This window comes from Notamacropus eugenii, chromosome 2 (genome assembly GCF_028372415.1).
Source record: "Notamacropus eugenii isolate mMacEug1 chromosome 2, mMacEug1.pri_v2, whole genome shotgun sequence".
NCBI lineage: Eukaryota > Metazoa > Chordata > Mammalia > Diprotodontia > Macropodidae > Notamacropus > Notamacropus eugenii.
Genome location: NC_092873.1, coordinates 538858295 through 538884054, shown reverse-complemented (window position 1 = coordinate 538884054; position 25760 = coordinate 538858295). Strand labels below are relative to the sequence as shown.

The following is a 25760-nucleotide window of genomic DNA, read 5'->3' as shown; positions in this document are numbered from 1 at the left end:
CCTCCATCACTTTTGAATACTGTTGACCACCCTCTCCTAGTTGATCATTTTTCTCTCCCTGATGGTTTTCTTCCTTTGTGTCTTTGGCTGACTATGCAGCTTCCTGGTTACCTGTTATGATTCTTCCCCCACAACTGTCTTTGGTCCTTTTCTCTCTCTTCTCTCTCTTGGCAGCCTCTTTTATTCCTGTGCCTCTAACTACCACCTCCACTATGCAGTTGACTCTTAACGCTTCCTTTTTTGACTTTTCCAAAGATCCCTTAAAACTTTCTCTCTTGAACTCTTCCAAGCTCCAGACTTAGCGTTCTTTGCACAAAAGAAATCACTGCTTGGATTTTCCAGTCAGCATCTTAAATGTGTGTTCACTGTTCTGTCCCTTTGAGTTAAGAGTGAGATTTGTCTGATGTCCTCTTCCCCTATTCCTTCCTCTTCTGAATTTGTGCCTTTTTCCTTACATGCCTCTTGAGGATCAGAAACAGCAAGTTCTACCACCTTCTTCATTTCCATATTAATGTGGTCCTTTTACAAACCTTCCAGTTGCAGAATTAGTCCACCCCTATGTATGTCCTCTGATTTTCAGCTTTCTTTAATTCTCTTGGTAACCTTAGAAGACATTAAGGTTCTGAAGGGACACTTTTTTTCCCCATTAGGATGTGACAACAACAGCATTCTATGACCCCTTTCAGTTGCTCAAATGCATGTACCTTCCTAGGTGAATGCATTCTTTTGGTCACTGTGTTCGCATTTTAAAATTCCTCACCTCTTCATTAGAAGTGCTTGAAAGTTCCATATTCTCTTTAGGTCCACCTGTTACTCAGTTGTGCAGATTAATTTATTTCTTGGTTGTCTTTGGTGAAATTGTTTTCCAAGCTCTCATGGTTTATGGTGGAAGCTGCCAAGTCTTGTGTCATTCTGACTCTGGTTCCTTTGTACTTAAGCTACTTCTTTTTGGATACTTGCTAGATTTTGTCTTTGATATGGGAACTATGGATTTTTGCATTGACATTCCTGGGACTTTTCATGAGTTGTTCAGTGGATCTTTTCCTCTTTATTTTGAGATCTACTCTATCTGCTTCTAATAGATCTGGTTATTTTTCATTTATGATTTCTTAAAATATAGTGCCAGCTTTTTTTTTTTTTTTTTAATATATCATGATTTTCAAGGACTCCAATGATTTTTTATGTAATTTCTTGATATAACTTACCTTTTCTTTTCCTTTTTTTCCTGAACTTTGGATCATGTTGTAATATTTCATAGATTTCTGTTTGATCTATTCTAGTTTTTAGGGTTTCTAATTTTTGGGCAAGGTTTACCACCTTTTATTCTAAGGTTCTTTCCAGTTCTTTCATCCAAAGTTTTTATTTTAATTTTTTATCTCTTGCTTCATTTCTTCATTCATGTAGTTTTGGTGGAAAATCCTCTTCCACCATACCCTTGGTATCATTTTTTTGTGGTTATTACAGTTATTTGCTCCTTTTGGGGATTTTTATATTGACAATGATTTTTTTATACTGGTTGGTATCTTCTTTGATTTTCTCATTTCTCTAGCCATAGTTCCTGAATTGAGGGTTTGTCTCAGACAGACTCTTGTCCCTGATGTGTCTTGGGGTAGGATGGTAGGTTCCCTTTGTTCTTGCCTTGGATACTTCTATGGCCTGAGGTTAGGACTGCTGGATCCTCAGGACCTTTTGGCATTTCAGGAGACTTGGCAACTTCAGTGCTCTCGGGAGCTGCTCTATAGCATTGCTTTTCAAGATCCTTAGCCCAGGACAGGAACCCTCCTTCTAAGTTAAGATACAGAGCTTTTTGTAGGAGTCAGATCTGACTCTTGTAAAGCTGTGGGTCTGCTGGCTTTGCTGGGGACTCTTTTTCTGATTTAGTTTGGGTTTCTGGAGCATTTTTGTTTTTTACTTCTGCTGTGGATGAAGTCACTTCCTGGAGAAATCCAAATCATTGGATTTCTTGGTCATTATTTGATCTGTAGTGAATTTAGGTTTCTGTTGGTGTATCTCCATGGGAACGAGATTTCTGCCTCTTGTTCTAGTTGCCATATTGGCTAGAATTCATCCAACTTGTCTTTGTTTTCTCTGAAACTGCCCCTTTTGTCATTTCCATTCCTATGTTGGGTCCCAGAGAACTCCTTGGAATGTATTTCCACATGTGTGTTGTTTTCCTCTCCTTTAAAAATTTCTTTGGGGCTCCACTAGTTGTAGCGACTCTCTAGACTGGTCAGATCCAGTCACAGCAGCATGCTTTAGACCCCCATCCATGGGAGTCGTGAGGAAGGTTGAAGTTCAGCAGAGCTGTTTTCACAAGTCTGTGGATTGATGGGCTTTCTTCCTTTGGGAATTTCCTGTGTTGTCTTAGCCCTGTGTATGTTGTTTTCCTTACTCTGCCCATTGACTTCACTTTGCTCTTTTATACCAGACTTCCCATAATTCTCTCCTTGTAGTCGTCATCTCTTTGGGTGAACTATCGCTCCATTGTATCCATGTCCCCACTGTACTGCACTGGGCTTGAAACTGGATGCGATTTGAGATTTCTATTCGGAGAATTTTCTCTTCTATCAAGATTTCTTTTATTTACAAAAATCTCGAGGCACCACAATTCACCCCTTTCGACATTCTGAAGATGTGTATTTTGGATGATACCAGCTGGTTCAGGATGTTAGTACCAACTTGATACTAAGTACACCTAAGTAAAACAAAGGCCTCTTTGTCCATAGTTTAAAAAAAAAACCAAACCTACATTTTGTTGATGCCTTTTGTTTTTATGTCAGTCATTTCTGGAAAAGAGACCTTGCTCCAGCCCTTTAGGAGCCGTCTCACCTGCATGATGGCCATCATTTTGTGTGTCCTTTGGTTTTGCTTCTTTTAGCTTCAGTTTATTATCTTCTGATGTTTCACCGTATTCATCATGTCAGTTGTTTCCTACTGTATTTGTGCCCACAGATGTCAGCCACCCCCCAGGCAATGGGCACCCGCTTTAGTTCTACTTCTTCGCTCCCAGGAGTGCCTGCTAGGAATATTTTAGCGCTTAATAATAATCCTAGCTAGCATTTCGGTAGTGCCTTATGAATATCGTCTCATTGTGTCCTCACATCCCTGGGAAGTAGCTGTAGTTATCACTTCCATTTTACAGGAGAAGAAGCTGAGGGAGAAAGCAGTTGAGTGACTTGACCAGGGTCACAAAGTTACCTGGTAAGGTCAAATTTGAATTCAGGTCTTCTGCCTCCATCGCCACCTACCTGCCTCTGATGGAATCTTTGTGTTTGCCTTTGACTGACTTATGGGGTGGATAGCCAATAATGAGATGCCTGATTCTGAGGTCTGAGTAGTGAAGTAACTTTTTTTTTAAACATAATTCCAAATTTACGTACAGACTTGTTAGCCCACTTCACGGTTCCACCAGCATGTAGTAAAGTTTCTGTTTTCCCACAGCATTCTGCATTGACTCTTTCTATTTTTGGTCATCTTTGATCAGATTCTTTTTAATTTACATTTTTTCCTTTCGGTGACTTGGACTCTCCAAATTTTAATTTTTACTTTGCAGTTCTTTAGAGAACTGTGTCTTTTGATTACTTAACTATTGAAAAATGGCTCCTATGGTAGAATCAGAAGGATATTTTTTCCTCTAGTTTCTCTTATTCTAACTTCATTGATTTTATTCTTGCAAAAGCTTTTACATTTTATGTAATCACATTCTGCTGCCTTATCTCCTTTACCATTGTTTTAAAAGGACTGAGCACAATTGCTTTCACACTTACGATAATACATAATTATTTTCTATTTGTGTGACAGTTTAATCCAAAGTTTTTATTTTGTCATCATGAATACCTTCTCAGGTGTGACTGTGAAGCCCACAACATTAATGTCTCTGAAGGCCAGAGGGCAATGCTGCAGCACATTTGGGACAGGTCATTGGGCACAAGTGTAGCATAAAAGGTCGTCAGAGAAAAGTGGGAGCCAAAGAAGACAGGCTGGTCACATGGGGAGAGCAAGGCAGAGCAGGAGAGACTGTGTTCCATTCATACTCTCTTAGGACATGGACAAGACTCAAGAAAGACATTTGTAATGCGCTCTGCCTTTTGTGTTAGATTTTGCGATGGTAGTGTGGTGGTTTTTTGTAAGATTTTTTTTGAGTATTGAAAAATTAAAATGATCACCATGCTGTGCAATATTTTGGACTTTAAAAATAATTTTACAAATTTATGCTATTTTCCCATCTAGTTATTTTCTAAGGCTCAATACTTTACTATTTTAAAAACAGCAAATATTAACTATAAGTCTTTCACCCTTTTTTGTCTTATTTTTTGTTTTTTAATGAATGGAAGTTCTAATAGGACATTTTTCTCCTATAAATATTATACATTAATGTCCTGATCCAGTTTTTGATGAGAACAGTGTGAGAGGAGGAGGTGTATGCAGGAAGAACATGGTAGGAGCAAAGTTAACCTCTAAATAGAACTCTTAAGCAACGATTACCTTGAAAAATAGTGAAAGTTTTGGCTTAATTCAGGGCAGAAGCTTTAAAAGTTTGTGATTATTCTCTGCTTGGAGGTGAAAAGCCAATGGCAGTGCTGTTATCACAGCCTTACTGATGGTCTTGCAGATAGCAAGGTGGCGCCCTCCTTTTCAGGCTTTCTCAGGACTGACAGGGACCCAAGTGGTCGAACATATTGCTTGTTTTTATGAGTGATGGGCACTTGTCATCAGGGCATGAATTCAGAGAATGGATCCATTAACTGAGTCATTACTTTTGATACAAAGGGGAACCTTGGGAACCAGCTTCACCAGAATCAAAATCATTGGCCATTTGGGTCAGACTATGGCTTTGGTTAGTCATTGGAGAATTGTGATCTTGAAGGAGAAGTCCTGGCCAATGGAGCAGGCCTTGATTTTGCTATGTTTGGGGCAGAAAGCAGAGTGGTGTTGGCTCACTGATGGCTTCTATGGTATAGTATGAGCAGATGATGCTGAGTGGAGGAACCGCTAGAGTGGTGTTTTTGGTTTTATAGATTATGGTTTTCAGTCTGGGAAGGGCTGAGGAATTTAAATGAAACCCAAGATTAATGAGCAATGTGCGAACCCTTTAAATGGCCTCCAGTCCCTGATCAGGGACTTCACGAATTTACAGGTGGCTTTGTAAACTTGATTTTAGTGATTTTTGAGAAATGGTAAACAGAAGAGTTGCTAGGGGGCTGAACTTGGTTGATTCATTTCCCCCCAAAAGATGGCTAAAAAGTGGGTTCTGGAAACTAGTGACCAATGAACAAACGGTGATTTTTGGCAGAAGTTTTTGAATGCGTTTATAATATAAATGTGTTTAAGAAAGCAATTGATTACTAAGAGCCAGCATTGTTTTTACTGAATTCATTCCAAATTCGTTTCATTCTTTTCTTTTGAAAGAATTTTAAGACTGATAGATGAAGAAAATTCAGTAAAAATACTGTATAGATAAATTTTGGCAATGTATTTCATAATCTAGTATGGATTTTTCTAAGCTATTTCATGATATCTTCATAGTCAAGGTGGAAAAATGTGAACTGAGGATTTTATGGCCAGGTGGACTTATGACTAGTTTTGAACAACTAATACATAGAGAGTATTTGATTAATAGCTTAATCTCAGCCTTGAAGGAGGGTTGCTGATGGTGTGCTGGTAGGGGTGTTTGGCCATTTCCAGCATTTCTGTCAACAATTGAATGATACAGCTTGTTTCCTATTTTCAGAAGATACTAACGAGGAGGGATGAAAGTTTACAGTGATATATGTCAATTATTTGAATTAAAAACAGCAAGAAGTGTCTCATAGACTGGTAGGGGTGGAGGGATTGCTGTATTCTTTTTTGACACTGATTTTCTGTGATTCTATAGACTTAAGTGGCCCCCCTCCAACCCCATCTTTTGAGGAGGTAGTGTTATGTGCTAGATCTGTCATCTTCTGCCCCTCCCTCCCCACCCCAATGGAGAACACAGGAAAAACAAAACCTATTCCAAACATCTATATTCTTTCTGTATTGGCCATGCCCAAAGGCAGTTTGTCTCACTCTGTACTCTGAATTTTTTCACCTCTCTCAGGAGATAAATGGCATGCTCATCATAGTCCTGGAATCCCAGTTGGCCATCACACCAATGAGTTCAGCACAACAATATTCCATCATATTTATTTATTATAACTTGTTCATCTTCTGATTCTTCTTTGCCACCAAAGCCTCCCTTTCATAGAGGACTCAGAATCTTGGATCCATTCATTTCCAGCAGCTATTCTGCTTGGGTTCTACAAGCATCACACCTTCACAGTTTGGGTGGTGGGACAGTAGTTGGGGGGGGGAATCCTCCCTCCCTGTGTCCCATGCCATTCTTCCCCCCTTCCCCCCATGAGTATGGGGGCTGACTTTTTTTTTCCTGTTTATATTCCCAGCTCTTAGCCCAGTGCTTGGCACGTAAGAGTGTACTTAATGTATTTATTGACATTGACTATTGACTTCAAAAAGAGTTGTACTTTTGTAGATCCTTAGACTGTGTTTTGTTTAGGACTAATTCCTCCCTTAATCTGCCTTCCCTCTAATTCCTCATCTCCCTTGTCTTTCCATGTTAAACAAAATATATACCTGTACTCAAGTCAATTCAGATAAGAGTGAGGTTGCAGTGTCAGCTGCTCCCCTGACCCCCTCCTGCTTGTATGGATAGACTTCTACTGTTGTACCCTCAACATGTAAGAGAATTTTCCTTAACACCTTTCCTAACCCCCCAGTTTCTCTTCCCCTCTTTTTCCAGTCCTGTCCCAGGCCTTGACTCTTCCTTCTTTGGCCCTGTTTGATAGGGCTCAGAGGGAGCATGAAGATTGTAAACAGTTTATCATTTCATTGTTCATTCATCTTTTCTGTTTTCTGTTTTTCTTGTTTCCTGTGTTTGGACTTCAGAGTTTCTTTTCAGCTCTTTTGGATTTTTATCCCTTACTTCGTTAAAGGTCTATTTTTCTCCTGTAACATATTCAGTTTTGCTGGGTAAATTATTCCTGGGTGTAAGCCCATATCCTGTACCTTTGCCATTGCCATATCATATTCCAAGCTTTTTGCTTCTTTATAGTGGTGTCAGTGAAATCCTGCCTGACCCTTTCTGTGGCTCTGGGTTCTGGAATTCTTTCTTTCTTTGCAGCATTTTTTCTTTCACCTGGAAACTCTGGATTTGAGTTGTGATATCCTAGGACTTTTCATTTTGGAATTTCAGACGGTGACCAGTGGATTTTTTCTAGCTCTACTTTGCCCTTTGTTTCTGAGAGATCTGGCGGTTTTCTTTGGAGGTTTTTTGGCATAGGATGGCTGCCCCTTTTGCTTTTGGTCATGATGTTCATATAGTCCAGTGATTTTTGAATTTTTTTCTCCTCTGTGTTATAGGTCTTTTTTTGCTCCCATTAATTTGGTTGTAAGAAAGCTTTGTATGTCAAGACTTTGTTTTTCTTTTCTAATTGCCTCTCTCTCTTCTTTAGTTAAGAATTTATTCCCTACTGAGCTGTGAAGATATACAATCTTTCTTTATTCAAAATTTTTAAAACGTATGATCATCCATTTTGAATTTTTTGTGAAATACGGTGTAAGATGTTGGCTTTAGTCTAATTTCCTCAAGACTGTTTTTCAATTTCCCCAATTGCAAATTGGGAATTCTTTCCTAGGTAATTCATGTTATCAGATTTATTGAATATTGTGTTATTGAGTTTCATATTGATCTACTTAAAAATTTTTTTTAACTAGTAACAGCTGCTTTTGCTGACTACTACTTTATAATGTAGCTTGAGATTTGGATGTACCATTTCTCTTCATTTCCTACCTTTTTGGAGTATTGGTCATGGTATTCTAGACCTTCTGTTCCTGCAAATGAATTTGCTTTCTTACCAGTCGCAAGTTCCTGCTTTCCTTGATGTTTCCTCGATACGGGCTCATCTCTTCCTCTCTAGGGAATGGTGTCATTTCGGATGGCTTCTGGGGGCCCTGCTCTTTGTAGTCTTGAACGGATCGAACATTTGGCATATGCATTTGTACGTTTCCTCCTCAGCTGGATGGTCCGTTTCTACACTCTGTCTTCTCGGGTGCTGAAAGGCCTGCCCTGGAAGCCAGTGTGGTGTTGGTATTCAGAACATAACAGAGGCTCTTTCTAGTTGTGCTAATTTCTGCTGAAATCTTTGGATTTTGATGTGATTCCCGGATTCAGACTCTCATCTGCTGTGGTGCTTTTCTCTAGCTGAAAAAGAAAAATATTTGTTTGGAGAAAGACATCAGATTCAACTATTTGCAAGTTGATAGACTCGTTTTACATGTGATAGTCTAGATTAAGTAAACACAGGCCAATGGAATAAATTGCTGAGGTAAATGAAATGTAATGTCATCCTTTCTTTTCTTCTTAATTTATTTTTAGTTTTCAATACTCACTTCCACAAAATTTTGATTTCCAAATTTTCTCCCCATCTCTCACCTTCCCCCACCCCAGTATGCTGTGCATTCTGATTACCCCTTTCCCCAGTCTACCCTCCCTTCTATTACATCCCTCCCTTCTCTTATCCCCATCCCCTCTATTTTCTTGTACGACAGGATTTCCCAGTAGCATATAAAAGCAATTTTTAGCATTTGTTTTTAAAACTTTGAGTTCCAGCTTCTTTCCCTTCTTCCTTCCCCACCCATCTGCACTGAGAAGGCAAGCAATTCAGTATAGGTTATACATATGTGGACATACAAAACACTTCCTTAACAATCATGTTGTGAAAGACTATATTTCCCTCCATCCTATCCTGCCCCCCATTTATTCTGTTCTCTCTTTAGACCTTGTCCCTCCCCAAGAGTGTTTACTTCTAATTATCCCCTTCTCCCATTTGCCCTCCCTTCTATCATTCCCCCACCCCCAGCTTATCCCTTCCTCCTATTTTCCTGTAGTGTAAGATAGATTTTCATACCAAATTAAGTGTGCATGTTTTTCTCTCCTTAAACCAAATATGATGAGAGTAAGCTTCACTCTTTCTCTCTTACCTCCTTCCTCTTCCCCTCCATTGAAAAAGCTTTTTCTTGCCTCTTTTATGTGAGAGATGATTTACCCCATTCTGTTTCTTCCTGTCTCTCACCCCTTAATCTTATTTATTTAGATATCATCCGTTCCTATTCAACCTACTCTGTGCCCTCTGTCTCTATGTATATTATCCCTCCAACTACCCTAATACTGAGAAAAATCTCAGGAGTTACAAATATTATCTTTCCATGTAGGAATGTAAACAGTTCAACTTTAGTAAGTCCCTTCTGATTTCTCTTTCCTGTTTACCTTTTCGTGCTTCTCTTGGTTTTTGCATTTGAAAGTCAAATTTTCTCTTCATCTCTGGTCTTTTCATCAAGAATGCTTGAAAGAAATGCTGTTTCGTTGAATGACCATTTTCTTCCCTGAAGTATTTTTTTGCTAGGTAAGTGATTCTTGGTTTTAATCCTACTTCCTTTGACTCCTGGAATATCATATTCCAAGCCCTGTGATCCCTTAATGTAGAAGCTGCTAGATCTTGTGTTATCCTCATTGTATTTCTACAATACTAGAATTGTTTGATTGTGGCTGCTTGCAGTAGTTTCTCCTTGACCTGGGAGCTCTGAAATTTGGCTACAATATTTCTAGGAGTTTTCCTTTTGGGATCTTTTTCAGGAGGCAGTTGGTGAATTCTTTTAATAGCTGTTTTGCCCTCTGGTTCTAGAATATCAGTGCAGTTTTCCATGATAATTTCTTGAAAGATGATTTCTTTGTTCTTTTTTTGATCATGACTTTAATAATTTTTAATTGTCTCTCCTGAATCTGTTTTTCAGGTCAGTTGTTTTTTCAGTGAGATATTTCAAGTTGCTGTTTTTTCATTCCTTTGTTTGTGTTTTATAATTTCTTGATTTTTCATAAAGTTATTAGCTTCCATGTGCTCCACTCTAATCTTTAGAGACTTATTTTCTTCAGTGAGCTTTTGGCCTCCGTTTCCATCTGGCCAATTCTGCTTTTAAAGGCATTCTTCTCCTTATTGGCTTTTTGGATCTCCTTTGTCATTTTGATTAGTCTATTTTTTAAGGTGTTATTTTCTTCAGCATTTTTTTGCATCCCATTTAGCAAGCAGCTGATTTGTTTTTCATGATTTTCTTGCATCACTCTTATTTCTCTTCCCAATTTTTCCTTTATTTCTCTTACTTGATTTTCAAAATCCTTTTTCAATTCTTCCATGACCTGAGACCAATTCGTATTTTTCTTGGAGGCTTTGGATGGAGGAGCTTTGACTTTGTTTTCTTCTGTTTGCATGCTTTGGTCTTCCTTGTCACCAAAGTAAGATTCTAGAGTCTGATTCTTTAGCAAAATCTTTAGGATTTTGCTCATTTCCCCAGCTATTTACTTGACTTCTGATCTCTTTGTCAAGGTAATTCTCTGCTTCCAGTGGGGCTGGGAGGCAGGGCGGTTGGTGTCCTGTCAGCTGCTCGATCCCCCGCAATCTGTGGGCCTGGAGCTTCAGAAACAGCCGCTGCCCTTATTGCTCCTCCAGCCCCTCTGTCACCCTGGAACTGAGGCCAGACCACTGTACTCTCTCACATAGATCTGACAGGTTTTTTCCACTGATCTTCCAATTTGTCTGTGGCATTTTGGAGTTATGAAGTCTAGAAACCACCTCAAGTGCCAGAGATTCAGTCCCCCCCGAGTGAGGCCTGCTCAGGTCCCAGAGGTGATGGTGCAGCCCACACTGGATTATACTCTGCTCCCAGCATGGCATGATAGACACTTCCCTTTGATCTTCCAGGCCATCTTGGGTTGGAGGTGTGCTTGTCCCTGTCATTCTGTGGGTTCTGCAGCTCCAGAATTTGTTTAGAGTCATTTTTTACAGGTATTTGACTGGGTTTGGGCGGAGAGCTCTAGAAAGTCCCTGCTTTTACTCCACCATCTTGGCTCCAGCCCCTAATATTATTTTATATTAGTAACATTAAAACAGCTAAAATGATATGAATTAGAAAGAAAAGTCTACAGTTAGCCTTACTTTGGTGTAGAATTCTCCTTTAAATATAAAAGGGAAACTGGTTCCTTCAGAAAGCAGATTGCTTCAGATGACTGAATGTTGGGTGATACGTAGCATTTCTCTTGTGACCTGAACTTTATGTGAGTAGCAGTGATGCTTTTTGTCAGCTAGCCTGCTTTGGCAACGCAATGAAAATAGGCCACATTTTACATAGCCTCTGACTGAGTCAGCAGCTCAGGAAAAAGTCTCTAGAAAGTTAGAGAATCTCTGAAGTTGTGCTTGTTTCTGTGTAGTTCTTCAGCAGAAGTGTATGCAATGATTTCTCCTCCAACAGGAGCCACCACTTTGTATTTTATTACTTTTGGTTTTTTTCTTTTCTCAGCTGTGTCCACTATACTTTCTTTCAGATGGATTGAAATTTCATCTGGACATTTTTTAAGGTTCTTTGAGTAGTGAAGACAATTGGAGTATGAGAATACTGCAGTGCGAACTCACTAGACTATAGGATGGTGCTGGATTTTTCAACAGGACACTTGTCGGAAACTGATGAAATTCAGATTAGGCCTCAGACATTTTAGCTTTATGACTTTGGGGCAGTCCCTTAACCTCAGATTGCCTCATTTTCTGCACCTCTCTGCAAAGGTTGTAGTGAAGGAAGGTAAAAGGTGAGAATACGTATAAAGGACTTTGCAAACCTTTAAGTTCTGGATAAATGCAAGCTTCTGTTATCTCATGTTGCAAACTTCTGCATGCCTTCCTTGAAGCAATCCAAACAGCTAATTCCAGCAAACTTGAGAGAAGTTCACTGAGGAATTCACAGCATCTCTGTGGTGGGCTGAAGTCCATCCCCTCTCTAATATTCCTGACAAATGATTGGGCATCAGTTTGTGTGTGTGTGTGTGTGTGTGTGTGTGTGTGTGTGTGTGTGTGTGTGTGTGTGTGTGTGAGAGAGAGAGAGAGAGACAGACAGACAGACAGAGAGAGAGACAGACAGACAGACAGAGAGCCTTTGAGCTGAAAGCACCCCTTGTACTTCGGAATAGTGTTTGGAATACTGTTAACAGAGTCTTAGCATAGTGTTGTTGATAAGGACTTGTGAACATTTGATTTAGATTCATTTTTTTCTCCTTGGGAATATCTGGTGGGAAATACTTGGAATTTGTTGTGCCTTGATGGCTGTTTAAGGACTATTCATGCTAAGGGTTAAAAGGCAGTGTTGAGAACAGATGGGATTTGTAGACCAGTTCTATTAGGAGATTGTAACTCCCTAGACAATAAGAGCACAGTAGGAGTAAATTTCTAGAGGCTCCAGGTGTGTGATTTAAGTTAAAATCTCTGTGATTCAGGCAGATGTGACCTTAGAGTATGAAAGACTTCCCCCCCCCCCCAACCTCCTTTTCTCTCCTTTGTGGGTCTCTAGTATGGTTTTAGTATCATCAAATTAGAGCCTCTGTACTTAAGAGATGAAGGGAGTGAGGCTCTGAGAATCCAGCCAGGCTCCCCAGTGGCCCCTGTGAGTGGCAGACTTGGTTAAGGTCTGAACAGAAACCATCCTCTGTCTCCAAAGTCACTACTGTCCTCTCATGCCAGCTCCCTTATGCACTGCCAGAGCTTATTGAATGGGAGAAAGTTAACAGATTGTCTGAAAAAGATGATAGGTTTGGCGTGTGTTATAAACTGGGTGTGTCAGCAGACTGAAGCTGAAACGAGCTTACATTCTGTTGAGATGGTGCGTAATTTTGTTCCAGGCAGATAGGGATAGCCAGAGAGAATTCCTGGAGCCCAGAGATGGAGGGTCTTGTTTGTGAAGCAGCCAGGAAGTGAAGTCATTGGATTGAAGCATACATGTTGGGGAGTCTTGTGTAAGAAGATTGGAAAGTTAGGAGGGGCCTGGGTTATGAGGGGCTTTGAATGTTAAATAGCATTTTGTATTTGCTTCTAGAGGACATAGGGAGCCCCCGGAATTTATTGAATGGGGAGGGGTGACATAGTCATTCCTGTACTTTAGGAAAATCACTTTAGTGGTTGAATGGAGGATAGATTCGAGTGAAGGGAGAGACTTGAGACAGGCAGACACTCCCTCCCCCCCAGCAGTCATTGCAATAGTCTAAGTTTGAGGTGATGGGCACTTGCACCAGCGTGGTGACAGTATAAGAGGAGCGAAGGAGGCGTATTGGAGAGATGCTACAGAAGTGAAATTGACAGGCCCTGGCACCATATTGGATCTGGGGGATGAGAGACAGTAAGGAATCCGGGATGACTCCCAGGTTGGGAGCCTGAGGGACTGGAAGAATGGGGGTGCCTTTGACAGTAATAGAGAAGGTAGGAGACAGAGAGAGCTTTGGGACAAAAATAATGAGTTTTGTTTTGGACATAGTGAGTTTAAGATGTCTTCTCACCATTCAGTTGGAGGTGTCTGAAAGAAATTTGGAGATGGGAGGTTGGAGAGTGTTTGAGGCAGTATAGGTAGGTTTGAAAGTTTTTGGTAATTAAATCTGTGGGAGCTGATGAGATCACCAAGTGAGGAAGTATAGAATTGGCTCCAAACAGAACCCTGAGAGACACCTACCTAGGTTAGAGGACATAATCTGAATGAGGATCCAGTAAAGGAAACTGAGAAGGAGTGATCAGAGAGCTTGGAGGAGAACCAGGAGAGAGGGTGTCCTGAAAACCTAGAGAGAAGAAAGTATCCAGGAGGAGAGAGTGACCAACAATATCAGACAGCAGAGAGGTCAAGGAAAATGAGGATGGAGAAAAGGCTATTGGGTTTGACCATGAAGATAATTTGGTAACTTCGGAAAGCATAAGATCCTAAACTAGTCTGTAAAGGATTTAGAGAAGAGTGAGAGGAAAGTGGAAGCTCTGACTGGATGGTCTTTTCAAGGAATTGTGGCATAGATGGCAGAAGAGATCTAGGAAAGGATGAAGTGAAGGCTTTTTAAGGATAAGGGAGGCATGGGCATATTTGAAGGCAGTGGGGAACAAGGCTGTTAAGAGGAAGAGACTGAAGAATTAGAGGGAAAGGATGACAGAGGTCCTCCAGCTGTTTGGGTTCTTTATTGAAGGAGCATTTTGTAATTTGAAAATTTCCAAGTATTTTGAATGCTTCAGCAGGTTTTTATTCTTAAATGTTTTGTTTATTTTGTAGTTGTTTCTATTATTGCAACTTGGATTTTGCTGTTCTATGAAATGCTGTTGATTTTTGAGGATTGATGTTACAGTTTGCCACTTTGTGAAGCTGTGAATTGTCCCCATTTTTGCTGCTTCCCTAGGGTTTTCTAGGCAGACCGATGTATAAATGGGCATGATGGTTAGAGAGAGCTGGTCTCAGAACCAAAAAGAACTGAATTCCCTTCCTGCTTCTGACATACTGTGGACCCAGGGCAGGTCCCTCTCAGGGCCCCCCGTCTTGAAAGCCAGAAATTGCCAAGGAGTGACTGATCTGCATCAGTACTGAGAGATCCCCACAACAAAGCTGTGATAGCTACCTGAAAAAAACCAGCTAACATGTAAAGAGCTTAGAGGGCTCCACCATTCCAGAAACAGCATGATAGTGTTTTGCAACTCTTATCTCCTTTGACCCTCACAGCAGAACTGGTGGTAGGGGGCTGGGATGATGACCATTTTACAGATGAGAAAGTGACTTGACCAATGGATTTCAGTTCCGGGCTTCTGGACTCCAGTTGCACTGTGCCACCCAGCTGACTCCTGATGTTTACAGTGTTGAAGGGATTGAGGGTTCAAGAGAGACATTAATTCTGAATTCCAGCTGGAGAGTTCTGCTAGTCCTAATCCTACTCAGATAATTTTTGTGCATGGCTATAACTTGTCCCCATGTTAGTGACTGGAACGAGAGGAGGCCTTGTCTTTTCTCTGGGGTTTGTTTGAAAATATGTTTAATAATAGCAGCAGCTGGCATTTGTACCATCTGCAAAGCAGCACGCATGTATGACTTTTGCGATGGGGAGGAGTTTTCAGTGACTTTTGGTGCAGTTCAATACTCTGGAGTATGGATGATATAGGACTCCTTATACTTAGCTCCTCCGGTCAGGTCTTGGTGGCAAAGGTGGATTTAAGTGAGGAGAGATATTTCTGGGTCAGAGGCTTTTGCAGAAAGGAATCTCAAGCTTTCTTGGGAGACATCTGGCAGTAGTAACTTGGCTTTGGATTTGGGGTTGGGTTTGGGATTTGAGATGGGCACTGAGAATGCAAGTTCTTCCTGAGGTGAGTGTTTTTTACTGGGTGCTGTTGGCTATGAGTTAGGCCTAGTGATTTCCATATTGCATAGAGAAGACCTAAATCAAAACTGGGCAAGATAGATGTGGCTGCTGGAGCATCATTGAGGGGGTGTGTGTGTATGTGTGTGCGCGCATGCATGTATGTGCGTGTGTGTGTGTGTGCATGTGTGTGTGCATCATTGGAGCTGTGTGTGTGCCTCATCGGGGCTGTGTGTGCGTGCGTGCGTGCACGCACATCATTGGGGGTGTGTGTGTGTGCGCATGTGTGTGTGTGTGTACGTGCGTGCATGTGTGTGTGTCTGTGCGCATGTTCCCTGGAGCACCATCACTGGCATCTCACTCTGGCTAGAAGAGACACGGATCTGTCAGGTTTTCAGTTTGGACAGCTGCTTGGACCCAGAAGCCTCTGCCCTGACCCACTGACCAGAAGGACTCCTAAGAGAAGGAGTCACTCTCTACCACGAGCTTGTTGCTCTGATTCAGTCTGCTTGCTGGTGTTAGTAATTAGCAGGTTGCTGCCACTGAGCACAAATATTGGCTTATTTGCAGAGTGTGTTTTGGTCTCTATAAAATTAAGTTAATGATTTACAATCGGAATTCCCAGAGTTACAAAATGAGAATGTGTAGTGTAATGCTTGAATAAAAATGGACCTTTTTCTTTTGTGATTTGTGAGATTATGTGAATATAAGTAGAGCAGATTTTTAAGGTTGCATTTGTCCAGGGCTTCTTTGGGGACTCCTTGTCCCCTGGGGTGGTGGGTGCTGGAGAAGTAAAGGCCTGCTTTGCATAGCGTTATTATCTTGGCAATTGTTTGAGGGGTTCAGGTCAGACTTACAGGATCCCATGTAGCATTTTGAGTCATGAAAGGCCTTGGCAATCTTGTCATAGCCTTTCCCATTCTAGAGGAGGATGCTGAGGCCCCACAGGCCTTCTAGCTCCTTAGTGCTAGGTTTTCTGACAGCTGGTGCAGTGTTTTAGGGGTGTATAATGAGAGTTCTTTAACTTTCAATACTGTTACCTTGGAGAATTAAGGTAAACTGAGGAACAGCATTTGGGGAAAGTCAGTTTATTACTTTTTGCTGTTGTTTAGTCCTTGATGACTCCATTTGGCTTTTCTTGGTGGAGATCCTGGAGTGGCTCGCCATTTCCTTCTCCAGCTCATTTTATGGATGAGGAGACTAAGGCAAATGTGGTGAAGTGACTTGCCCGGAGTTACATAGCTGGCAGTTGTATGAGGCCAGATTTGAACTCAGGAAGATGAGTCTTCTTGGCTTTGGGCCTGGTGCTCTATCTACTGCACTGCCTAGCTCACTAAATCCTTTCTTTCCTACCTACCGACCTTCCTGCTGGCCTGCCTTCCCAAGCTGGAAAACTTAGAACCACATCTTCCTGCAGTTTTTCCAACTTGACAATCATAATGAATGATGTAGAAGATTTTCTTCTAATCTTAGATAGGGTTTGAGGGCCCAGGTCGCCTCCATTCCCCAGTGAAGCGTAAGTAAGCATTGATAAAACAAAACTATGATCAGTCCTTCTTCCCCTTTGATCTTGGCCTTCTTGGGGCAGGCAGGGATCTCACTTGCTCATTTGTAGGCTGCTGAGGCACTTGTTGAGGGTCTCCCAAGGAGTCAGAGTAACCAGACTGATCTCTCCTGAGATGGAAGGAGGACCCATAGCACTTCCAGTCACTGACACAGGAGTGAGTGACAGTGCTACTTTCTCTGCAGGGCCTGAGGTCACCAGGCTTTCCAGACAAGACAAGGCTGCCTTGGCCTAACCTTTGTAGTGGGGCTTTAGTGAAGGACGAAGTGGAGCCAGGATGGCCTGAGTTCAGATCTGGCCCCAGACACCTTCTAGGTAGTGACCCTCACCACTGTTTGCCTCAATTTTCTCATCTGTAAAGTGGGGATTCTAATTGCTCCTGGTGATTGTGAAAATCAAAGGAAATACGTATGAAAAGTGCTTAGTGCAGTGCCTGTGTGCCTATTGAACAAATGCCAACTATTAGGTTGATGAGAACAGGGACTAATTTCACTGTTTTCATATGTGCTCTGTTTTCTCATCGATGTGAACGTTCTCTCTGGAGACACAGGCTTCAGTCCCGCTGTGCCTGCTTATCCTAATACATTCTTGTCTTCCTGCTAGGGTGCCATAGTGGTCCCACCTATTGTGTTCCCCTGATTTTTCAGGGATATACAGAGGAAGCAAGCACTATCTGGTTTATTAGTGTCTTAAACTGTGGTGTCTGGAACTGAATGGAAGGCTCCTTAGGAGAAGTGACTTGAGTTAATAGGGCCCCTTCAAGCAAGCCTTGGTGGTGTTGTTTCAGTCATGTCCAGCCAATTCTCTTGGCTGAGATCCTGGAGTGGTCTGCCATTTCCTTCTCCAGCTCATTTTACAGATGAAGAAACTGAGGCAGAGTTAAGTGACTTGCTAGTGTGGTGAGGCCAGATTTGAAATGCACTTTACCTTGCTGTGCCTGAGTTAATGCCCTTCTGTCCTTTAATTTGCTCTTAAGTGGGACTCTTTGCTGGGAGGCACTGTTGGCCTACTTTAGAAATAGTTGGTTCATTTGCACCCTCCTAGCATTAACTGGAAAAGTGGAGGAGATCAAAAGCTGTTACCTTACTTCCTGAGACCTCCTTTGCCTTTCCCCTTTGTGGGGAGATTTTTGGACTTGGAGTCAGGCGGACCTGGGGTCCAATACTGCCTGGACAAACCAGTCGAGGTTAGGCCAAATTTGTTGCATCCAGATGCAGGGCTGAGCCTGGGGGTTCAAAGAAAGGCTAGAATGGGCCCTGTCCCCAAGGAGCCCCAATCTAATGGCATAGACCACATTTGGACAACTCTGGAGACTACTTTGGAGATCGTTGCAGCTGGAAGTCACTCATCCTAAAGAGGACTGGGGAAGGTTTCTTGGAGAAGGGAAAGAATTTCAGGCATCTGGGACAGCCAGTGAAAATGCCTGGAGTCTTGAGATGGAGTGTCTTATGTGAAGAGCCTCAAGGAGGCCAGCGTCACTGGATCCTAAAACACACTGGAAAGGGGCCAGGGGAGATTGGGTCTTGGACGTCAGAGGGAGGCGCTAGAGTTTATTGCAGGGAGGGGTGACGTGATCAGACCTGCACTTTAGAACGGTCCCTTTGGTTGCCAAATGGAGGATGGGCTGGAGTGGGGAGAGCCTTGAAAGCAGGCAGACCCCCATAGCCATTGGAGTAGTTCAAGAGTGAAACAGTGATGGTGGGCCTGCCTCATAGTGGTAACAGGGTGGGAGAAGAGGGGAGGGGATATTCCAGAGATGCTCTAAAGGTGAAATCAGCAGGCCTTGGTGACATTTTGGATGTGGGGAGGCCAGGAGGACTTCTCGGTGTGAGTCGGAGGAACTGGGAGACAGTGGTAGGGAGGTTTGGAAGTGAGGATTTGGGAGGGGAAAGATAATGAGGTCAGTTTGGGATGTGCTGTATGTAAAATATCTGTAGGAAAATGTAAATATATATGTGTAAATAAAAGATGTGTAGTAGTGGTATCAACTTCAGATAGAATCGGGTGCTAGGAAAACATTCTCTGGAGCCAGGTATTAATGTTTTTTTATGTCTTCTTGTATTTTAATTTGTTAAAAATATTTTCCAATTACATTTTAAATCTGGTTCACATCTTATTCTAGTGTTGGCAGGAGTAACCTTTGAGTAAATTGAGTTTTCTTGTCTATTGGGCAGCCACAGTGGAGACTTCAGTGTTCAGGACTTGAAGGTGTTTCTTAAGACTGGCTTCCTGAGTGGTTGAGCACATTCTGATTGCAGCACCTTTAAATCGGTCCCTGGAGAGCTACTCGTCTCCTTGTCTTTCCTCGGCATCCAAATGAAGCCTTAGTCTCTCATAATGTGGAGATGAATCAGCTTGGAAGACCAGAAAGCAGAGGCAGTTGGGCTCAGCAGCTTGGCCAAAGAGGTGGGACTGGGATACTTTGCCCTAAACTCCTTCCTCCTCTGTTAACTGTCTGTACTCTTCCTTCACTTTGTTTCTTTAAATTCCAAAGAGAAGTGGAGCATATTGACTTCGTAGAAAACCTCCCAAGAACCTGATCTGGATTGTATTTTTTTTGTGATGCATTTTGATCGGGCTCCTCCACTCAGGAGTGCTGTGGCCCTAGAGTTTGGCATTTCCGATCTAAATGTTCTCTGTCAAACTAACCAGGATCTTTTCGTTGCTAAGTCTGCCAGCTCTCCTGAATGGCCTATCTCTACTGCCCTTTGTTGGGGCTTCTTGATGCCCCCCATATCATGCTGAGGCACAGGGCCCCCATGGCTCCCTAGGGGCTCATTTGGGGATTTCATCATCTTTCTACACACGATTCCCTGCTGTGCTGGATGCATCCATTCTATCTCCTTAACTATGGCTGCAAATCTCCAGCTCCCTTTTGGACCTGTGGAGTCAGAGTCAAGGACCAGAGACAGTGCTAAGTGTCCTGCCCTCTAGTGGGGGTGGGGAGGGAATGGTCTGAGGTGGGATACGTTCCCCAGTTAGTTTCATATTGGAGAATGAGGAAAGCAGAAGGGGGAGCTGGTTCAGAATGCAGTGAGGACTGTAGATGGAGGTAAACCTGGGGTTGACCCTGGGGTGCAGTGACCTTGTGGAGGCTCCTTGGATAGGAAGGGGTCTTTGAGAGTGGCCATGACAGTGCATGGAGCACTGAATCTGGAATCAGGAAGACAAGTTTAGATGCAACCCCACACACTTACTGGCTGTGTAAGCTTGCACAAGTCACTCAACTTCTCTGCCTCAGTTTTCTCAGCTGTAAAATGGACAGTAATATTTAGTGCCTATCCCCCAGATGGATGTAATGTTCCCTTGGACTGTCTCTGCCTGGTTTTGCGTCATCAGTGGTTAAGCTCAGTACCTGACACTGAGAAGATCCTTAATATTTACTGACTTCCTACTGCCAGCCCAGGTAATCTTCACATGTAAACCTATCCCGACCCTGCTTTGACTTACTTAGGATAATAATAGTGCCCATTTTGAAAGCACCTACTATATACCAAGTGCTGTGGTATTTATTTATCATCTGATCTGAAATTTGAACATGCAGTGGGTAGAGCACCAGTACAGGAGTCAGGAGGACCTGACTGAGTTCAAATTTCACCTCAGACACTTGACACTCACTAGCTATGTGACCTTGGGCAAGTCACTTAACCCCAATTGCCTCATCCTGGGTCATCTCCCGTCATCCTGATGAATATCTGGTCACTGGATTCAGATGGCTCTGGAGGAGAAGTGAGACTGGTGACATGCACAGCCCTCCCTCACTCAAAACAAAGTCAAATGCAAGTCTTGTCATTATTTCTCTGATGGCATGGTCTTCTTTGGCACCAAAGGACGAGAACACAGACACACACACACACACACACACACACACACACACACACACACACACACACACACGACATCCATACCTAACCTGCAGAGGAAGCAGAAAAATGGTGGGATGAGGTGGGGGAAGGCTTATGGTGGCAGGAGTCCAGCCAGGTGAGGAATGAGGGGATGGAGCTTCTGACAATTAGAGGAAGGTGGAATGGACACTTGAGAACCTAGTCTGGAGGGGGCAGCACATGGGATGAAAGTGGCCAGTGTTCTCCCAGGGGTGCCTTTGGTGTTCAGTTGTGTTCAGCTCTTGGTGACCCCGTTTTTGGCAGAGATGCTGGAGCACTTTGCCATTTTCTTCTCCAACTCATTTTACAGATAAGGATTCTGAGGCAAACGGGGTAAAGTAACTTGCCCAGGGTCACACAGCTGGTAAGTGTCTGAGGGTGGTCCTCCTGACTCCAGGGCTGTCACTCTATCCTCTGTGTTACCTAGTTTCTTACTTTGTCACAACTAATAAGCTGCAAACTTTAATTTGAACCCAGGTTTTTTCTTTCCAAATTCAGCAGTGTTTTCCGAGAGGTATATGTGTTACCTATTTATACTCTGTATCTGTTTCCCAGACAGGCTTGTGAGGGTCTCAGAGAAGCTGTTGGTTTCTTTGAGGTCCATAGAAACAAAAATAAAGATTCCCCCCTTACTCCCGACCACTTCCTAATTGAGGCGTCTGTTTCTTTGCTGCTTAAACATTGACATAGCTTTTCTTAAAGGACATTAGGTCTTCAAGTTTCCTTATAATTTGCAATTTTCTTTTAAATTCTTCAGTTGTTGCCAGTAGTGTGCTAGAGTTTGTTAACTATTCAAGTTCCTTGTGACAACTTTTAAAAATTATTTTCATGGTTTTGTTTATCTATAAATACTCTTTGCATTATTTGTAACTATTTTTATTTCCCTTCCTCTCTTACTTGGAGACGGTTACACTGGGGTTTTTAGTCATTTTCCATATCATGTTAACACAAATCTGACTCTTAGAGTCTAACACAGAAGTACCAGTGTTAGAATCTGACTGTTAAGAAAAGTCATTCTTTGCGGTGAAGAATGGTTCTTGGATTGGCTTTTGGAATGTTTGAATAGCCAATGAATTTTATTAGTCCATGGGAACAAGCAGAGCTCTGTGGGAAGGAACAAACCGGGAGGCTGTGAGGGATAGGGTTGGGATGGCTTGCTTTTTGGCTGTTTCTAGAAAATGCAGGAATTTTTAAGGATTCGTGAAATATAGGTAGCTTTTTTTTTTTTTTTGACTGAAGTGAAACAGTACCATTAACGGGTTTTGGACCTGCTCTGGAACGGCTGTGTCTAGCATTCCATCTGCATGCTTGTGTTTGAAACGCATAGTGATGAAATCTGGAACATGTTTCGGCGGGTTTAGCTTCACCACTAGTTCTAGGAACCATGGAGACCTCTTAAAAGGAATTTAGGAATACCTAGATTTATAAATAAGCAGCAGGATTTGTGTGGCCTTAGCTGGGCAGGTCACTTAACCCTACTTGCCTCAGTTTCCTCATCTGTAAAAATGAGCTGGAGAAGGAAATGGCAGACCACTCCAGGGAAACCAAGAAAAGCCAAAAGGGGTCACCAAGAGTTGGACATGACTGTCTGGAACAAACATCACTGCCTTTTAATTAGTGGCTCCTCAGTAGTTGTAATCCCACTCGTTTATGTGGAGAAGCCTGGGCAGGTCGGTGACTCTCCAGTGGAACTTCTCCCAAGTCAGCCATGGAGCACATTCAAGTGCCCTGTGCTTGGCTCAACTCCATTGACTTTGCTTTTTATGTAGGTGAACTTGTGTCACTTACGTTTCTCCTCTGTGAAGGGTGGGGTGTGGCCCAAGTATTGGTTTGCGGAACTCTTTGGTGAATCACTTGCATCAGTGGCAGGTACTTTTACTTGCCATCTTCATGAGGATAGGAACATTGAGCCAGTTCCCTGAGTGCTCTGGGCTGTTCTGGAAGGAACTCCTCCAGAGTTGGAGCTTTGACGGCCCTCTCCCATTCCTTACCCCAGTGGCCCTGGATCAGCCAGCTTCTCTTGAACCTCACTTGCCTCAACTGAAAAATAAATAGATTGGAATAGATGATCTTGAAGATCCCACATTCCACTTATTCAGGTGTATTTCAATTGGTAAATCAAACTTCTTTTCCATTTATTTCTGTAAAGAATTTTGAAGATATGTTCCATTGAGGAAGACAAAAATCACTTAGAAATTCAAAGTATTGTGAAAAAATCAATTGTTTCCTGTTCTGGGGGTGGGAGATGGCATCTTGTTTTCTTGTTTCAACCATATTGTGATTTCATATTGGGGAAATACCACAGATCAAATTCTACTACAGTTTGTCATTTTAGAGAGGTGACTAGGGTATTGAGAGATTGTGCCATGCCCAGAGGCATGCAGTCATTGGACGTGAACCCATGTTTTCCTGCAGACTGGATGTTATCCACTATGCCAGAGGTGGGGATCCTGAAGCCTCAAAGTCACATGAGGCCCTCTAGGTCCTCAAAGGCAGCCCCTGGACTGAGTGCAAAATTCACAGAATAAATCCCTTTAACAAAAGAATTTGCTTTATAGAACATGGACTCAGTCAGAAAGCCACACCCAAAGACCTGGAAGGCCACATGTGACCTCAAGGCTGCAGGTCGCCCTCCTGCACTCTGCCATACTGCCCCTTTCTTTATAATACCTAAAAAAGATAACCTCCAAGCCAAGTGACCGTGGAGTGGTAATTTGCCCCCTTTCTGTCTTCCTTCCCAACAGCTAAGCATACACATAATACATTTTTAATGGGCTTTTGAAAAGATAGTGTAAACTCACAAGATTTCTTGCATAAAATGTGATTACTTTTTACTCTGATATTGCTTTATAGAGTTCTTCCTGTTCACCTTTGGCTTCCTTCTGATCCCCCTTTGCTAGTTCTGCTTAATCTTACGCTTTTCCTCTGATGTTTTCCCCAGTCTGCCCTGTGTAGATCTTGTTCCTACCTGAGAGTTGGAGCTTGTTTTCTTCTCACCGCTCAGCACGTTGCTTGGCACATGGTAATAATCAGTGACTTCACAAGAGATAGGAGGTGTGATCAATTTGAAATGGGGGATAATTGCAATCTGCTGCTGCCTCTATTTAAAAAAATAAATAAAATGCCTGTCTGTATTAGAGGCCAAAAAGGAAAGTTTGGAATTAAAAATATTTTTAAAAGGTGTTTTCTCCTCCAGGTTTCATGGAGCTACAAAAATTTGTGCATGTGTATTTGTGAGAGGGCCTTTGAAAGTACATTTCTCATTCACTTTATTTTGTTTCTGAGCAGCTCAGATACGAAGACAAAGATTCATGTTTGTTAAGTTTTTCAAAGTTAAGTACTACGATTATTTTCTCTATAAATCATTGTAAAATGACACTTTTAGTAATTGCATTGTGATTTTCCTTCACAGATATCGAGCTCTGCTACTATAACCCCATAAATAATTAAGAATCTGAAGGGTCAGTCTAGTAAAATGGACATTGACAGTGATGATACAGATAAATACAGAAGTCCAGAAGTCACGTTCTAAGCGAGGCACTTGTCAAAGGTAAGAAAAATAGGACTTCGAATGTCCTCTGGGCTTCATCAGTAGAAACGATTAATTGAGAATCCTGAGTTAACTGTGTGTAATGAACATACGTGTGGAGGCCCTTTTTCGGTTGAGAATGTTGTTGAGCTGAGGCAGGATGCTAGAATGGGGACTGAAGGTTTTCCCTTGGTCCTCAGGTCCTGGGAGAGACAGTGGGAAGGACTGAATCCTTTCTTCTCCAGAGGTGAAATGGAACGAGGCCTCTCACTGTCCCCGCACAATGCATTTGGTCTGGGCTGTCTTTTTGAAAGACTAGTATTTTTTCCTAGTATTAACTTAGCTTAGACGCCACTGTAGTTTCCATAGCTAGACACCTTCACTGCCTAAGACTTTTCTTGCTGAAAATTTCTGGCTGGCTTCAGGGCAGTTTGGTGAGGAGCTTCCTTCTTAGCTCCATTAACAATACATTGGTCGGTTAGGTAATGAAGCAAGGACATAATGAGCTCTAGGCTTAAAATGAACCAACTTTTAGAGCTTAAACAGAATTCTCTTTCCTGTGTGAGGGAAATGGTAATTGTATTGACCAACTTTTAAAAAGAATGACTTTCCTTAATTCTCCTGGTGTGTGCCCTGAGATCTCATGGCAGACCATTTTTCTCCCCTTTGCTGTCATATAATAGAATTCTACCTCTGAAAAGAATGACATTCAAAGAAATCAGAAATTTCAAATCTGATCAACCCAATTCTTCAGGAAATGTCCATGTGTCTCCCTTCCTTCCTCCCCCATTGATTGATTTTCCTGATTAAATGAATTACTCAGAAAAACCTCTCTATTCTTAATACTTTTTGAAAATCTTTCTAAAATATCTTACTTCCTTACCTTAGAGAGAAGAAAGACCAATGGAGTAAAACATTTGTTTGTGAGGTGAGGTTCCCAGGCTGTCCCTGGCAGACATTCTCTCTGCTAATAGCCTGGCTCATTAGTTGCTTCTCTTGAAAGTGAATTGTAGACAGTGTTCCTGTTGGTGGAGATTTGACTCACCTTGAGCCTCTGAAAACCTTGCAGGTGGACACTTTCCAGGGGGTTGTGAGAATCGTAAAGATGGGCCTGTTGTTTGAACTGTGCTTGGAGCAGGAGGCCCTTCCCCAGTCCCAGCTGGATCCGGGCTGTGAAAGCCAGACCCTCTCTGTGCAGACTGAGCAGCCATCGGCCTTCCTCTGCCCTGTGTCTAGATTTCCATTCTGTATGGCCACCCTTTCCTTCCCAGGGCTTCTTGGCTGTGGTTGTGACTGTGTTGTCTTTTTTTCGGACGTCTGTTCCTGTTCCTTACCCACTTCTTTTATGCCTTGATTTTGGAGGGTTCATCTTGTGATGGGAAGCAGGGGAAGGGTGTAGGGCCTACTGGGCACCAGCAGTTTTATAAATAGGATCTCATCTTATCCTCACAGCAACTCTGGCAGGTAGGAACTGCTGTTATCCCCATTTGGCAGACAGGTTAAGTGACTGACTTGCCCAGGGTCACTCAGCTAGTAAGGGTCCAACAGGTCAGTTCAAAGTCC

At 42.3% G+C, this 25760-nt stretch overlaps 1 protein-coding gene across 11 annotated transcripts in view; it reads left to right on the top strand.

Moving 5' to 3' along the window:
* ZZZ3 (zinc finger ZZ-type containing 3) overlaps nt 1–25760 on the top strand; it is a 91125-nt gene that overhangs the window by 15453 nt on the left and 49912 nt on the right. For 10 of the 11 annotated variants that reach the window (XR_011975910.1, XM_072649898.1, XM_072649900.1 and 7 more), the window contains one exon: nt 24081–24218. Coding sequence is in view for 4 of the 11 variants with exons in the window: in XM_072649901.1 (XP_072506002.1) it covers nt 24160–24218 (59 nt within the window). In the remaining 7 variants the exon portion in view is untranslated. Of the gene's footprint in view, nt 1–18958; nt 19191–24080; nt 24219–25760 lie in introns of all 11 variants that reach the window. The other variant, XM_072649903.1, reaches the window with a different exon arrangement.